The 17,308-nt window shown below is 42.6% G+C and overlaps 1 protein-coding gene across 1 annotated transcript in view; it reads right to left on the bottom strand.

Annotated features, from left to right (window-relative positions):
* LRP6 (LDL receptor related protein 6) overlaps positions 1–360 on the bottom strand; it is a 155,766-nt gene extending 155,406 nt beyond the window's left edge. Inside the window, exon 1 of the mRNA XM_029953317.1 lies at positions 20–360. Within this exon, the coding sequence (XP_029809177.1) occupies positions 20–74 (55 nt within the window). The 5' untranslated portion in view covers positions 75–360. The remainder of the gene's footprint in view (positions 1–19) is intronic.
* Positions 361–17,308: the final 16,948 nt, after the last annotated feature.

The raw sequence follows: 17,308 nt of genomic DNA, 5'->3' as shown, positions 1-17,308 counted from the left end.
CCCCCCCCACCTTTCCCACCTCTTAGGAGCGCACAGAAACTGCAGGCCAGGAGGCTCCTCAGGACGGCCCCCATCTTCCCTTCTCGCGTTCTCTTCTCTCACCGGCGAGGGGCGGCCAGAAAAGGGGGAGGTGAAGAGCCGGGGCGGCCGCCGCATCGGCAGGTCTGCACGCTCATGCTTCCCAGCTTTCCAGAGAGAGAGAAGAAAGAGAGTGGCACGTCAAGGCTCCGCGCGCGCCGCCGCCGCCGCCCTCTCTACCGCGCTGCTCTGCCGGGGGCTCGCGCGACGCCAGCGTCTGCTTCCATCCCGCCGCCTCCTCCCCCGGCGCCCCGCTTCCCCCGCGCAGTTCCTCATTCAGCCTCTTCCTCTCACGCAGCGGCGCAGGGATACCGCGGGTCCCGCTGCCGCTGTGAGTCGCCGCCAAAGTCTCCCTGCGCGCAGGCGAGCCCCTCCCTCGGCGCCGCCTCCCGTGCGGCTATGGAAGAAGGTTGGGGGCCATGCGCGCGGCCTCTGCCTGGAGACCCCGGGAGATCTGCCAGGCGAGCGGAGACGAGCTAGAGGGAGAAGGCCTCCCGCCCGCGCATTCCTATGGGATTCTTTCCTGGGCCGGCCGCTGCGGCCCTCCCCGCGGAGGGCGTGAATCGACGTCGAACAACATCGGCCTGGCGTGGGTCGGGACTACTTTCGGCGGCTCGGCCCGGCCGCCGCCTGCTCCGCTCTTTGTGCGGTCGCCGCTGGCCGAGCCAGGTGGCGGTCTGGGCCCCCGCTGCTTGACACCTGGGCCGGGGACGCGGGAGGCGGCGGGCTAGCTGTGGAGCTATGCAGGCCGTGCGCGGGGAGCCGCGCGGAGTCTGGCACCCGGGGATGAGCTCAATCTTGGGGCTTGGAAATGGATTTAAGCTTTCTCTCTTAAGGAAAAGAGAGACTAATGGTGCTTACACACCAGCTTTAAACGTGATACGGTGAAGGATGTTCGAACGCCAACTCAAAACAGAGATTTTTATTTTCTTGTGGCTTTCCAGAATTACAGACCGTCCCCAAAAGTAGGTCCCACAAGGACTAAAATTTCTAAATGGCCAGGTAAAATTTCAAGATAGATGCGTCAGCACTTAAGACAGAGCAAAGGGACAATTGGTAAAGACTGTGCTTCGGGTTTTACTAATTGCGTTTATAGACAAATGTTTGGCATTTATTTATTTATTTATTTATTTAGTCAGCTCGCAGCTTGAGGAGGAAAAGATTGACCAGAATTTCAGCCTGGTTTTGCACAGCCTCTGTTGCTTTTGATGCTTGATGCCCTGGGCTTCCAGGTGTAACAGCTCAGCTCCGACACCCATCCCCATAAGAAGTGACAACTTCAGCTGAGGAGGGAACTCCAGCCAGAGTTAACCATAATGGAGTCATCAGATGAATTTTGTCCAGCTGTCACAGGCCCTTACCTGGAGGCAGGTGGGTAAGCAAGTGGAGGAACTCCCACGGTGTTACTGATAGAAAAGTTACTGATAGAAAAATTACGTGTAACTGCAAGACCTCCAGAGGATGCCTGAAATCATAGTGTTTTTACCTATGCATACATACCTGAGATGAAGTTTAACTTATCAGTTAGGCCTACGAAGAGATTAACAGCAATAACTAACCATTAAGTAGAACAATTACAATAATACACAGTAATAAAAGTTAGGTGACTATGGCCTCTCAAACTATCTGTACTGTACTCGCTCTTATCGGGATGATGTAAAATGATCAAGTGTCTACATGAAAGATGAAGTGAAGTGAAAGCATTGTGACGTAGCCTTACGCTACTACTGACCTTTCACAACAGTCAGAAGAATGATCAGCTTGCCATCATGGTTGGCCTCATGGACCAGGGAAAGCAAATCCTCTGATAAGGGGGAACTAGGTACCTCAGTGACATTGGACTTCACTAAGAGTTTGCACTGTACTGGATGCTCAAAACTAGACTGGAGGGAGGCAGGATTTGTTACTTATTATCTTCATTGCACATAAGAGGAAAATGAGGGAGTTGGATGACTTACCCAGGGCCACTCAAGTAGTGAACAGCAGGACTCAAACCCAGCCCAGGTCTTTCAACTTCAGACACTGCTTCTTCTAAGAAATACATGCTAAACTAAGTGATACAGGTCTGTAAGCAGACAGAGGACAGAGGCAGTCAAATCACTTTCCCCTAAATTCACCTGAAAAAGTCTAGCCACATGGATTTAAATTACCTTCTTCCAAGAACCATGTCAAGACTGCAAGTTTTGTCTAGTGGCCTCCTCAAAACAGGTAACTGTAAACCAGGTTTTTCAGCAATAGCCTAGAAAATGTATTACTGTGAAGCTAGAGAGGCTGTGGAGATGCCATGATGTAGTGGAGAAGAGAAGGCATGAGCTTCGGATCCAGACTCTACCGGTTACAAGATATGACTGCACAAAGATGTACATGATGTACAAAACCCACTGCACCTCAGTTTTCTCATCTGTAAAATGGGGATGATGCCTCCTTCAGATTTGTAGTATGGATTAAAGTAAATAATATATTGGAATGCCTGGGTAACCCAGTTGGTTAAGCGTCCGACTTCGGCTCAGGTCACAATCTCTCAGTTCCTGAGTTTGAGCTTCACATGTGCTGACAGCTCAGAGCCTAGAGCCTGCTTCGGATTCTGTGTCTCCCTCTCTCTCTACTCCTCCCCTGCTCCTTCTCTTTCTGTCTCTCTCTCTCTAAAGTAAATAAAAATTTAAAAATGTTTAAATAATATATCTACTCTATATTGATAATGTATCAATAGATAATAGATAATAATAATTTCCTTTCTCAACCTCAAGGTGAATAGTGACGTAATAACTTGGAATCCTTGAAACAAAATAGAAGAGGGGAAACAAATCACATGCTCAAAATGCTTTATTGCAGGATTATTTATAATTGGAGGTAGATAACTGTGAAGGTGATGAAAATTAACCTTCACTTAAATTAAGTGACAAGCTTCACTTTCACAGGCCCTTTCCAAGCCCCAGGAGGGGCCCTAACAATGCATTCACAAAGTTTGCGAAAGTAAGGTTTTTTTGTATTCTTTTTCTGAAAACATCTCTCAAAATTGTATAAATGGCAGATTCCAAAAAACCTAGCTCTATTCCTGTTTATAATAGGAAACCGAGTACAATGTAGGTCTCTGTAGGCCATCATCCAAAGTAGGAAAAGGGAGTATCATACAATGTTGAAAAGTGATGGTTCAGCTGACCATACAACAGTGCTGGAAAATATTTACAGTTAGTTAAAACCATGTGAAAGTGCACATGTGTTTTCATTACAGCTAGGTAAAATATAAATATAAACATAAGCATATATTTGAAAATATATGTTTTTTATTTACCACATATTTGAGCAAAGACCAAAAAAAAGTAAATAGTAAGTGCATTAAAACAGGCATTAGGATGGTAAAATAATATGAGCTTTATTTTACTTTTTATTTCTTAAATTTCTGTTGATATATTCTTCTGTTCTTTGCCAATTTTTTAAAGCTTACTTAAATGAGAAATCTACATAGCTTAAGGTTAAGCCCTAGCCTGGACATCATCCTCACTACTTAACTAATTTATTTTTGCATTCATTCAAATGCCTACTAAATATTCAATGCCGGTCACTGTGTTATGTGTGGATGCAAAGATGAGACTAATCATGGCCCCTCCTGTCCAGAAGCTTATGACTGTGTTTGGGAACACAAATTGATAAATCATTTAAATGTTGAAATTGCTGTGGTGTAGCTGTGCCACATATCAATAAGGAACTTGAGTGTCTGCCTGAAGTCTTTGTCTGCCTGCACCATTTAAAAAGAGGAAAATAACCCTAGAGCTTAGGCTTGAAATTCAAGTCGGAGTTTGTCAGGCCAACAAGATTGACAAGGAATTCCAAGCAGAAGGGGAGCAGGTGCAAAGGCACTGAATTATTAGAGAGCTTGGCATGTTGGAGATTTGAAAGTAGATCCTTACAGCTGAAGCATAGGGTGCTTTTAGAGAATGTTGGAAAATGAGGCAGACCATTAAGTAGATACTGGATAAATAAATAGATTTTTAAATCCTGCTTAGTTGTTTAGATTTTAGCCTGTTGACAGTGTGGACTTCGAAGCATTTTTCTCATGGTAAAGAACTGATTTATTTACATGTTAAATAATTTCTCTGACTGCAGTGAATAATAGATATCCACTATGATGTGGATAATAAGAAGGGAGGCAAGGCAAAAAGTAGGAAGACCAAGGAGGAAGTTATTTTTACCCTATGGAAGAGATGGTCAGGATTGCAATCCTGGGCATTGAAGAGATCATGGATATGAGGAATATGGGGTGGAAACCACAGGGCTTGGGAACCTATCAGATGTGAATTGAGAGAGGGGGAGAGTGTGTGTGTGTGAAGTAGTCTAGGGTGAATTTCCAGGTTTCTAAGTTATGCACCCAAGTGAATGAGAGCCTCGTTTACTAAGAAAAAAAATGTATAAGGAGGATTTCAGAAGAGGTGATGATAAGTTAAACAATGGGTCTTTTATATTGGTCCTATCTGTGAAACTTCCAGCTAGAGGTATCCGGTACACAGATTGATGTAGAAGTGTGGACTCAGGAGAGGAGTGGAAAATGCAGCTATTCAGTGATGATTGTGAAGTTTGTACACCACACACTCCAGGAATGTACTGTAGAATACTGAATAGCAAGAGAATAGTTATCACCACAATTTTCTGGAGGATGACAGTAACATATCTCCAGGAAGGGACAATATTTTCTAAATTGAGGTGAAGTCAACTTAAGGCCACCTCTCTGGTGGACTGAGGATAGAGATTATAGCTGAAGTCCTAAACTTACTGAGGGGGAGCAGGGAGCATTCATTGTCACTAGAAAAGTGAGCCAGAGCAGATCGATGTGGAATACAAGTATCTAGGAATGAATAGAAGAGGAGAAGCTAGAGACAGAAACCGAAACACAGGTGGAAAACTGGTTGAAGAGTTGTGGTGAGAGAAGGTGTGGGCACTAATGGCGAATACAGGGTACGGTGGAGAAGTCTGCTTTGAAAAGCACTGAAACAAGGCCGCTGGGGCTTATTACTTCCAAAAGGTCATTGGTGGAAGCATACATTATGCTAACATTTTAGGAAAGCAATCTAGGAGTAAAACATACACAACTTATTTTATTTTTTTATTAGAGAGAGGGGGTGCATGCACCTGCATGGAGGAGGGACAGAGAGGAAGAGAGGATCTTAAGCAGGTTTCACACCAAGCAGGGAGCCTGACACCAGGGCTCCATCTTGGGACCATAAGATCATGACCCGCACCCAAACTGAGTCAATAGTTAACCCACTGAACCAACCAGGTGGCCCATTATACACACCTTTTTGTAAAAATTTTTTTCTTTTAATTTTGTGTGTGAGAGAGAAAGAGAGCATGAGAGGTAGAGGGACAGAGAGGGAAAAATCCCAAGCAGGTTCCGCACCACTAGCACAGAGCCCTCTGTGGGGCTCAAACTCAGGAAACTGAGATCATAACCTGAGCCAAAATCAACAGCCAGGCACTTAACTGACTGAGCCACTCAATTCCCCCAATATATACCTCTTTTAAAAGAGAATCCCATCTCTTGGAATTTATCCAAGAAACAAAATTTATAGAGATGTATGTACATAGATATTTAGTAAAATGTTGTAATAGAAAATGAACAAAATAAGCTGACAAATATGGTAGTTGTATATGGTTCAATCTAATAAAAAAAAAACCTGAATGCATTCAGTAGGGAATAGTTGAATAAACAATGGTATATCCTTATATTGGAATATTATACTGCTGTTGAAAAGAATTGTGTAAATTTAGATGTATTGATTTGGAAGTGTAGCCTTGATATACTGTTAATTGAAGAACATGTTAGAGAATAGTACGTTCTGTGTGATGGAATTGTTGTTTAGAAGAAAATAAGGAATGAAGGGAAGAGAGAGGGAGAGCACAGGATGAATTAGCCTTGGATAGGGGGAGGAGGAAGACCCCCACTTCTGGATGGGAGAGAAGGCGATGCCTATCAAAGGCTGCTAAAGTTCCAGCTCCCTTCTTGCATCTCTACTTTCACAGGCTTCTTCCAGAGGTGCTGGGAGGGACCATGACAACAATATAACATGGTCATATGTTTATTTGTCAAGGTAAGTTTTTTTTTTAATTCTTTTTTTTTCTAATTCCCCCTTTCCCAGTTGTATATGCTCAGATACCACAAAACCCGAAGCTGCCCCTTGTAGCTATAGGTTTCGGGGCAATGGGATAATAGAGATAAAAATTTGAAACAGTTTCCATTTGATGGCCTTTATTTTCTTAATACAGTAGTCCTCCTCTATCTGAAGTTTCACTATCTCTGGTTTCAGTTACCCACAGCCAACCACAGCCCCTATCATCAGGAGATCAAGATAAGTGGTCTAATGTTATATCACAGTGTCATTCACCTCACTTCATCTCATCTCATCACAAGAGCATTTTATCATCTCATGTCATGACAAACGGAAGGGTAAGTGTAGTATAATACAATATTTGGGGAGACAGAGACCACATTCATGGAACTTTTATTACAGTAAATTGTTATAAGTGTCCCATTTTTTTAAAGTAAGCTCTGTGTCCAACATGGGGCTTGAACTCATGACCCTGAGATCAAGGTCATATGCCCCACTGATAGAGCCAGGCAGACACCCCGGTTCTGTTGTGTTATTATTGTTGTTGATCTCTTACTGCACCTAATTTATAAGTTAAACTTTTATGTTTAGGAAAAAACTTAGTGCATAGAGGGTTCAGGTGTATCCATGGTTTCAGGGACCCCCTGGGGGGTTTGGACTGTATCCTCCATGGTAAGGGGGAACCATTGTTATCCAAAAGCTAAGTTTGGGGTGCCTGGTTGGCTCAGTCAGTTGAGCATCTGACTCTTGATTTTGGCTCAGGACATGATCTCATGGTTCATGAGATTGAACCCTGTGTCAGGCTCTGTGCTGATAGCATCGGATTCTCCCTCTCACTCTGCTGTTCCCCTGCTCACACTCTTTTTTCTTTCTCTCTCAAAATAAATAAATAAACATTTAAACAAATAAATAAAATAAAAAATGAGCACTGAAACATGGTAGAAGAGGTTTGTTGTGTTTTAATTTGCCCTTGCCTGCCCTTCTCTCCATGGTGCAGTAGCAATGTTGAAGGTGGCAACCAGGATTCCCAGTAAGAAAGAGAAAAGGGCATAAAGAATATTTGAAGAAGGCGGCACCTGGGTGGCTTAGTCAGTTAAGTGTCCAACTTTGGCTCAGGTCATGACCTCATAGTTTGTGGAGTAAAGCCCCACATGGGGCTTTTTGCTGACAGCTCAGAGCCTGGAGCCCACTTCAGATTGTGTGTCTTCTCTCTCTGTCCCTGCCCCACTCATACTCTATCGCTATCTTTCAAAAAAATGAGTAAACATTATAAAAAAGAATATTTGAAGAAATAAGAATCGAAAACTTCCCATATTTGATAAACTAGATAAATCTCTAAGTCCAGGTATCTCAACACATACAACGGATTTACAAATACACAAAGAGAAAACACTAGAACAGATGCTGTGATTCTGTATTGGTATTTGATGTATTGATATGAATTTATGGTTTTCAATAGATGTGGATAGATATAAAAATAAACATAGCTATAAATGAATATGTGACCATGTGTGTCTGTGTGTATGTGTGTGTATTCCCTCCCTAACTCTGTCTACCAAGCAAATGTGTCAGTTCATGTTTACTAAGAAGGAGTTACCAAGACAGGTATAGATGTGCAAGAGATGCATAAGAGTGTGACAGCCTCTAAGGTAGCCCCCAATAATTCTTCTTGGCAGTCTTATCCCTGGGAAGACCCCTCCCGTGCTGAATAGAGTTGACCTACTGCTGCAATGACATGGTGTGAATTTAAGGTTAGACAATACAAGACATGGTGGTGTTAAAAAGAAATTCAACTGGGTAATTTTAAAGTTGTTATTGGCAGGGTGCCTGGGTAGCTCACTTGGTTGAGCGGCCAACTTCGGCTAAGGTCATGATCTCGTGGTGCGTGGGTTTGAGCCCCATGTTGGGCTCTGTGCTGACAGCTCAGACCCTGGAGCCTGCTTCAGATTCTGTGTCTCCCTCTCTCTCTACCACTCCCCAGCTTGTGCTCTGTCTCTGTCTCTCTCTCAAAAATAACGAGTGGTACAGCAACCCACATAGCAGATAGAAAGGAATTCTGAGGAGCTGTACAAAATGGAAGACTTTTATCAGTAGAAGGGAGTGGGACAAGAAAGTTATACTAGCAAAATAACTGAACCATTGTGACACAGCTGCTTTCCTTCAGGGAATGGCAAGGGTCTATCAGGCAGATTACCTCACCAGTGCTTACCAGGTGATTCATGATTGAGTGGTTTAAGAATCCATTTCTGAGAGAGGACAAAACCAAAAGTTTCAGTTTGGAGACATGGGGCTTAGCATAAGTGACTCCATTTTGGACCAGTTGTCTTGTTTTTAACAGTGGCTCTGCCTTCTCTTGGAGCACTTGCTGTGGGGGGAAAGTCAGCTGTCATGTCACAAGGACACTCAAGTAATCCTAAGGAATGGCCCTTGTAGTGAAGAACTGAGACCTCCTGCCAACAGCCAACTGAGTCATCTTGGAAATAGATCTTCCAGGGTCTAGTCAAGCCATCATATGACTGTGCTGTGGCTGACATCTTGATGGCAACATCATGAGAGATTCCAGACCACCCAGTCTGCTCTCAAATTCCTGACTGACAAAAACTATGCAATTATAAATATGCAGTTTATTTTAAGCTAATATCTTTTGAGGGTAATTGCTACACCATGATAGGTAACTAATACAAATAAGAAAGGAGAAGGGAGAGAGATCCTTCAGACTGAAATGTATTCTGACATTTGTGGAAGGAGATAAGGAAGGAAGGATGGGAGTAAGACAAGTCTTTAACAGCAGCATAGTTCCAAGAATGAATTTACTAAGTAGATGGGGAGTTCTCAAGCCAAAGTTGCCCATTGAAGAATTCCAGTGTCTTGCCAGAATGGGCCCACTGAGCCTGCTGTGCTTAAGCATGGACTGGGAATAACTCCTGGGGAGTATGGTCTCAATACAAACAAGGCGATAGATCCGGGGGCAGTACTTGGGGCTGTCAGTCAAGTATGTTGCCTGTAGCAGGAGATCCGAGTGACACATTTTTAAAAATCCTTTAATGTTTATTTATTTTTGAGAGAGAGAGACAAAGTGAGAGCAGAGGAGGGTCAGACAGAGATGGAGACACAGAATCTGAATCAGACCCCAGGCTCTGAGCTGTCAGCACAGAGCCCGACACAGGCCTCGAACCCATGAAGTGCAAGATCTTGACCTGAGTGGAAGTCGGTGCTCATCCGATAGAGCCACCCAGGTGACACATTTTTATAGGCACCACAGCAAGTTTAGGGGCAGTGACAGCCTGATACCAATGAGCACAGCTACTGCCAAGATCTTGGCTTCTAAAGAACACTTTCCTTTGAGAGGAACCAGGGCTCCTTAGAGAAATGACTGATCCCACAGCTGGGGCAGGGAGGGTATAAGCCTGGAACACTTTATTGTGAAGAGCAAAGAAGGGCTCAAGGAATGATGTGAAAGTGTCAAAAAGACAAAGAAGCCAACTTGAAGAGCCTTCCATTGGCCAAATCAGGAACAAATTGAGCATCAAAATTAAAAATGACAGTGAAGCATCATCACCTGTTGAATAAAATAGAAAATTATGAGTACGAAGACATGAATAAATGAGCACATCAAAAGCTTGCTGAGGAATGGGATGTTTACATGGTTTCACTAGGAAAAAGAATATTTTCACAGAGGACATGCCTGGCAGATATTACCTTAAGCAAGGAATCAAAGTGGACTTCATTAGTAATGGGACAGATTGAACTTAGGTGTCACATGACAGGATATAAGGAGAAGAAAGCAGCATCACTCTATGATATTCCCGCCAAGGTTGTGTAACCTGAATATAATCCTAAGGAGACGCCACCAAAACCCAAATGAAGGGACATGTTACAAGATAACTCAAAAGCGTTAAGGTCGTGAAAGTCAAAGAAAGACCGGGACATTGTTTCAGGCAGAAGGAGATGACAGAGACAGGACAACTTAGTGCAGTGTGTGATTCCGAACCTGTTGCTAGAAAACACATCACTGAGACCATTGGCAGGACATGAGTAGAGTCTGAGGCTTAGAGAGCAGTCATATATTAGTGTTAATTGTCTGATTTTAATGGTTGCATTGTGATTATATAGGAGAGAGTCTTTGTCTTTAGGAAAAAGCATTTGTGGACAATAGGCTCCCAGGTCTGTACTTTCAAATGGTTAAGGACAAAAAGTTCTTTGTACTGTACTAAACTTTTTTCCTTTAACTTTGTGAATATTTTGAAATAAAAAAGAAATAAAAGTACTCACAGCATTTGAAAGATAAATGTGTCATAAATATAAGGTTTTATTATTTAAATCCAGAGAGTCCTTCAGCATTTTTTAACTTGATGAGTAACTGCCCTTTGCTTTTTTTCTCATCAAGATTACTGCAGTTCATTCACAAGACTGAATGGAATCTTAACATTTAAACACCTAATCGCTTTCTTTCATCTTTGGCACACATGAACTGGATTTCCCCACATGTATGAGTCACCTGATAACAAATTTCCCAGCTTAAATAGGTTTAAAGCTGCACTATTAGTAAAGCAGCATTGTGAATTGTGTCTCAGATTCAAAATTTATAGTAACGATGTGTTTCTAGCATTCATGTTCTTTCTCAACATACATATTTTTCTTTCATGCTGTAAAACATCTTTCTGGTGCTAAAAAGTCTTCATGCAGTTATGCCATCATAAATTTCCTCCCCTACTGCTCACTCCCAGAAAATCAGCCTGGTGTGTTTTTAGCTTTAATTTGAATTGTGAAACACTGCATTCTTTGAGTTTCCCCACCAAGTGAAATAAAAGAAAGATGCAATTGCTATGTAAGGGGCGTAGGTCTAGATAAATAAAATGTGCTCTTAACCATTTCCCCTAACCTTGCCATTTTTTTATTTAAAAAAATTTTTTTTGGTTTAAAGTTTTTATTTATTTTTGGGAGAGAGCAGCACAGAAGTGGGGTAGAGCAGAGAGAGGGAGTCACAGAATCTGAAGCTGGTCTAGGCACTGTCAGCACAGAGCTCTTACACAGGCCTCAGACTCATGAACGGTGAACTCATGAATGGTGAAATCAGATGCTTAACCAATTGAGCCACCAGGCACCCCAACTTTATCATTTCCGAAGATGAGGGTCTAGAGGAATACTGCAGTCAGGGAAGAAGAAATTCCTTTTCCTTCACCGTTGTCAGAGTGTATGCAATTTGGAGGCATTTGAACCAAATTTCTGCCTTGGAGAAAAAAAGAAGGAAAAAAAATCAGTCCTTACCAAAATTTAGTTTATCTGAAAATGTTTGAGCAGATTCCCTAGACCAATAGCTCTCAATGGTGGGAGATGAGGGTGGATTTTGCCCCCTCTCCCAGACTCTTGGCAATGCCTAGAGGCATATTACATTGTCAGAGCCAGGGGTGGGAGACACTACTGGCTTCTTGTGGGTAGAGGCCCTGCATGTTGCTAAACAGCCTACAATCACAGGTCCGGTCTCAAAACAAAGAATCTCTAGTGCCAGGATTGAGAAATTTTACCCAAGATGAAAACAGGGAACAGAGAAGGCTAGGGAAGAAAAAACCAAACCAAAACAAAACAAGAGACATAAACACAAAACTCAAGAGACCTAACAAACTGTGAATTTTCCACAGATGTATAAAAATTACACAGATTTTTAGGGATTGTAATTCCTATTTGGTGACCTTTTGGTATATTGCTAAGAGGTCATTTAAGGCCATTTGAGTTTTGCCAAGACCATATTTTTTTATCAATTCGTTTGCCAAGTATTTCTTAGGCACCTAGTATGTGCCAGACACTGGGGATGGAAGATGGATGAATGTCTCTCTTCCCTGGAGGAGCTAAGAGGTTTTAGCAGTGGAAACATCTTTCAGTGAAGAACAAACAGCAAGAGCTGAGAGGGCAAGAAAAAGATTTATCACAGACCTTCTCTAAGCCAAGCACTTCTTCTTGAGTAATTCTTGTATCAGCCCTCTTCCATGAGTGCAATTCCCATTTCACAAGAGAAGAAACTGTGAGATTAATAACGAGAGCTAACAAGCATATGCCAGGCACTGTGCTCAGTGGTTTTGATATGTTAACTCATTTTATTCTCACAACTACACTATGACATCAGCACTAACCTCATTACCCCCTTTTGACATATTTAGGGACCAAGAGTTTATTCCCCATTCCCACATCCAGGCTGTCTGGCTTCACAACCCACTGTAGGGCTTCTCCTGTGTCTTGCACCAAAGAGTAAATGGCCCATCCGAGCATAAAAGCCAGAATATGACTGAAAACCCAATGTTCTTGTCTGTGACACAGCATCACATGCTCCCCATGCTAGAAAAGTGCCCGAGATGCTTTGGGCTCACTGATGCCTGGCTTTCCCCGGGGAAGTAAACATGGACTTCACGTTGGAGGTAGCATCTGAGCCCATAACAGAACTCTAAAGAGGGAAGTCGGCAAAAGGAAGAGCACAGGCAAGAGGAGAGCAGGACAGATTCCACCATGGCTAGCAGTTAGTTGTGGTAGCAATGTAGCATATGGAGGAAGGATTGGAGACAATCTGGAGAGGAAGGCCAGGGACCTGATCAAGAAGTTTGAGTTGTGTCCCATGGGCAAAAGAGAATTCCAAAAAGGCCATGACTTGACTTGATATCAACCCTTAGAATGGTAGTTTTGGAATCTAGAACAAATCACTCCCCTTCCTTTCTCTGTCCCCCTATGCCTCTCATGTTCTTTTTAATCCAACTTTCCCTGGTTTGAATTTTTATGGTATGATGGAAGAGAAGGAAGGATCTAGACTGTCTCTCCCTTGGCAATTGTCCCCAGCCACTCTGAATCCCACTGGAGCCAGCTGACCAACAGGCGTTTTAATGATGACAGCACTGGTAAAATGCAGGCAGCAGTGTGATGCAATTACAACCCAAATTACACTCTCTAGATTGATGTGGTTGGATATATTTTGAGTTTGATAGTGTCCCTATTAGTAAGACTCATATAGTGCTTTATAGTTTACAAAGCTTTTTCACATGCACTCTGTCGTTTGATCATCAAAACAAACCAAGGAGGTAGGTATTATCCCATTTCACAGATGTGGATGTTGAAGCTTACAGACTGTGTATGAGTAATTGGAAACAATGGATACACAACTCCAGACTTCAAGACTTATCCTCCCTCCTTGCCTTCCTGCCTTTCCTTCCTCCCTCTTTACCAGTGGTTTTTTTTTTATATGTGTTTTAATATCCCCCCTTGTGTGGGACAGCAAAAGCCAGGAGGCTTGACTTTGCCTTCCCTTCTCTTGGGCCCCTATTCTTATTAATGCAGCCATGTAAGATTGTCCCAAATATATCCTGTCATCTTTAGTGACATCTTGATGGACATCTGATGGATCAAGTATGTACTTCTTTTTGTGGCACACCTGACCTGCACTCTGGCCTCTATCCAAGTATGACCAAGCATTCTGGTTTGTCTAGAACAGAGGAACTGAGGACTTTCAGTGCTATAACTGAGACCTTTCTGGGGAAAGTCAGACAGGTGGTCACCCGCTATCCCCCTCTCCAGCTGCTAATGTGCTTCTCTCTAATGCTGACTTCTGAGAATCTCCATTCCCAGCATTTGCTATCCTCTTCGAACTCCCTGTCTTTGATTAATGCTATTCCTTCCACCAGAAACATATACCTCCCCCCTTTTCTCTCAGTTACTTTAATACTTTAAGTACGTCTTCTGTGTTCTGAAGAAAAGATACTAATTTCTCCAGGAAACGTCCCCTGATCTAAATGTCCTTTCTTTGGGCTTCCACATTACCCCATACAGACCTTTGTTATAGCATTGAATTTCACTCTATTTAAATCATTCGTGGAGCACCTGGCTGGTGCAGTCAGTGGAGCATGTGACTCTTGATCTCAGGGTTGTGAGTTCGAGCCTGACATTGGGTGTGGAGATTGCTTAAAAATAAAAAATCCTGGGGCACTTGGGTGGCTCAGTTGGCTAAGTCTGACTCTTGATTTTGCCTCAGGTCATGGTCTCATGGTTTGTGAGCTCCTAGTTAGACCTCCTAGTGACTTCCACGGTAGACCTCCTAGTCTACCTGCAATTCTATACAACTTCCTTAGGACTAGAAGTGCCTAAGAGTGTGAGTCTACCTGAGCCCACAGGCACCCACAGCTCCACTTGGCTGGAGTGAACAATGATGGGCAAAGTGGGAAACATTTCCTAACAGGAAAAACCTCAAATAGTTTAACGGCAGAGGCACACAGACAGGTATTGTATAAACAATTTCCTGGCATGGTAGTTCTAGTTCTCAAACCTGAGCACACATCAGAATTGACTGCCGGGCTTGTTAACATACAGACTGCTGAGTCCCATCCCGCAGACATTCTGATTCAGTTGGTCTGAAGTTTGCCTCTCTGACAAGTTTCCAGGTGGCACTGCTGGACGGGGGACAGGATTTTGAGAACCACCACCTTAGCACCCACTCCACACATCTCTCCTCAACAGATAAACCTGCCTGTCCTTTCGCCAACCCAAGCATGGTCCCCCATGATACAAGAGTTCTGGTGACAAAAACGCCTTCCCTCAATAGAGCTACTCCTTAATGTTGCTTTATTTCTTTTTCTTGCAAATGGTTACAATTGTTTATACTGACCAATGTTGTGTCTTCACCATTCACTCCCTCTGTTAATGTCCTGTAACCATTCTGCCACTCTGTCCATGGCTTGACAAATACAAAGATTATTTGTAACTTTATGACCACTTGGTATATGTTAGATAGGCATCTGCCTGGGGTGGCCATGAAGGAGGTTGGGACTAATTTTTGTTTCTTTTTGCTTTAGGTAGGATCCTGAAAAACATCTCTCTTCCTGTTTTCACATAGAGAAACCTAATTTCTCCTTGCCTTTTTTCCCCCAGTAGAGTTAAAAATAGCATGGATCTATCTATTTATCGTATGCCAATTTCCCTTAGGATGTCTGCAGATGTTAGCAGATACTTCAAAGTCAACAAAGAAACCTCAGATTTTCACATTGGAGAGGGTGGGAATGGAAGGCCCTTGATCCCTGTTAACTAACTTGGTTGGGTATCATCATCCTTGTTGTCACTGATAAGAAATTTTTTCATCATGAGAATACAAATTTTTTAAGTTTATTATTATTATTATTATTTTAGTTATCTTTGCACGCAACATGGGGCTCAAACTCATGACCTGAAGATCAAGAGTCCCATGCTCTTCCAACTGACTCAACCAGGGACTCCAAGAATACAGATACTTTAATTTTAATTTTAATAGTAATTTTAGATCTTTAATAAATTCACAGGCATTAATTCATTCACTACCAAAAATGTATACTTTTCAGAACTCAGACACACAGGTTATTTAACAAGATGTGTTTGACATAAGAATGAATTCAACTGGCCTAAAAAGGGAAATTATATATTTATAAGGGTAGAGAGGACTTGAGTCATCAGATTGCATGTTGATTAGTGATATTAGGGCAGTAGATTCATATACTGAGTCATCAAAAATATTAACTGAGTACCTCTCGAGCACAGCAGTTAAATAATGCAGGTAGATACTTAAAAAAAAAAAGAAACAGAGCTTTAAGTCAGTTACATTTCAAGGAAGTGTAGTATAGTTGAAGACACTAGACATATACATAGGAAAAACTAATTAATAGTGGAAAATAAGCACAAAAGATTTTTTAAAGTTTATTTATTTTTGAGAAAGAATGAGAGTACACATGAGCTGGGGAGGCTGGGGAGGGTCAGAGAAAGAGGGAGAGACAGAATCCCAAGCAGGTTCCACACTGTCAGCACAGAGCCCAACTCAGGGCTCAACCCATAAGATCATGATCTGCACTGAAATCAAGAGTCAGATGCTTAACTGACTGAACCACCCAGATGCCCCACAAGCACAAGAGATTTTTGAGAGGCAGAGGACCAGCTGCACATTGGGGACAATAAGCATTAGGAGCTCATGGTCATTAGCTCCCTCAGTAGCTTGATTTCATGAAGCAAGTGAGATTCCTCACTCTAGGGAGTTTAGAGAGGGGGAGGAGAGGTGGAAGGGTGCAAATGATTACAGTATGAAAAAAGGGGAAACAGAATGGGGAGGAATATTTTATTTAAGGAAGGTCTGAGAGCACAAGGATGTTCAGCGACCAATGAACAGGCCAATCTGTGTAGAACAGAGATTTCAGGTGGTGAAAAGCAAGGAAGTCACATTTTAGTGGCATCAGAAAATACCTGAGATCTGGGAGAAATAGAGGAAGGTTTAACTGATTAGCATCTAGGAAAATTGAAAATCACATACCCTCATATGTACTGGTCAGCGTCTTGCAAGATACAGAATGCGCTCTCACCCTGGGTCATTGAGGACAGTTTCATAAAAGGGCTATTTGCAAGAACACAGAGTTAACAAAAATTTTAAAAATCAATGCAGGTAGCAGTAGCAGGGAAGTTTGGGGAACTTCATGGCTAACACTAGGTCTGAGGGGGAAAGAGAGAGAAAATGGTCACCAGATCCCCAGAACCCGAGAAGCAACAGCCTTAGGGAAACTCAGGGAGTCTTACGGAGAGGAATGTAGCCAACTCACAGAGACCAGCAGGATAGAGACCAGGAAAATAAATGTGCTGATCTCAACCCCCTTGCCTCCTACCCACCCACTCCCCTGCTTTCCTGCTGGAATCTCCCACCGGCAGATGGAAAGGGCATCCATTGATGTAGTTCATAAAGGTCAGCTTCCTGGGGTGCAGAACAGAGGAGAGGAGAGAGTGGAACTGAGGGGCAGACGGAAAACATCTGGCATACCACAATTCTACTTCCAGGTTTATACCCTATAGAAGCTCCACATGTGTAGAAGGGCATGCACAAATATTGTCTTGCAGCATTTCTCACAGTAGCCATAAACTAGAGGGAAACTTTCATTCATAAGGGGCTAGAAAAATTGAGGTATATTCATTTGTTAAAATATAATGCAGCCATTAAAATGAATGAACTGGATAGATAGAAGTGTGCATGTGCACATGAGTGTGTGTGTGTTGGAGATATACATGGAGCATGATAGATAACTGTATAGAAATAATTAATAACAAACAGGGATGCCGGGGGGCTCAGTCGGTTAAGTGTCCAACTTTGGCTC

The sequence above is a fragment of the Suricata suricatta genome, chromosome 10 (genome assembly GCF_006229205.1).
Source record: "Suricata suricatta isolate VVHF042 chromosome 10, meerkat_22Aug2017_6uvM2_HiC, whole genome shotgun sequence".
NCBI lineage: Eukaryota > Metazoa > Chordata > Mammalia > Carnivora > Herpestidae > Suricata > Suricata suricatta.
Note: the sequence above shows the minus strand (reverse complement) of the source record. Positions and strands in the feature narration are given on the sequence as shown.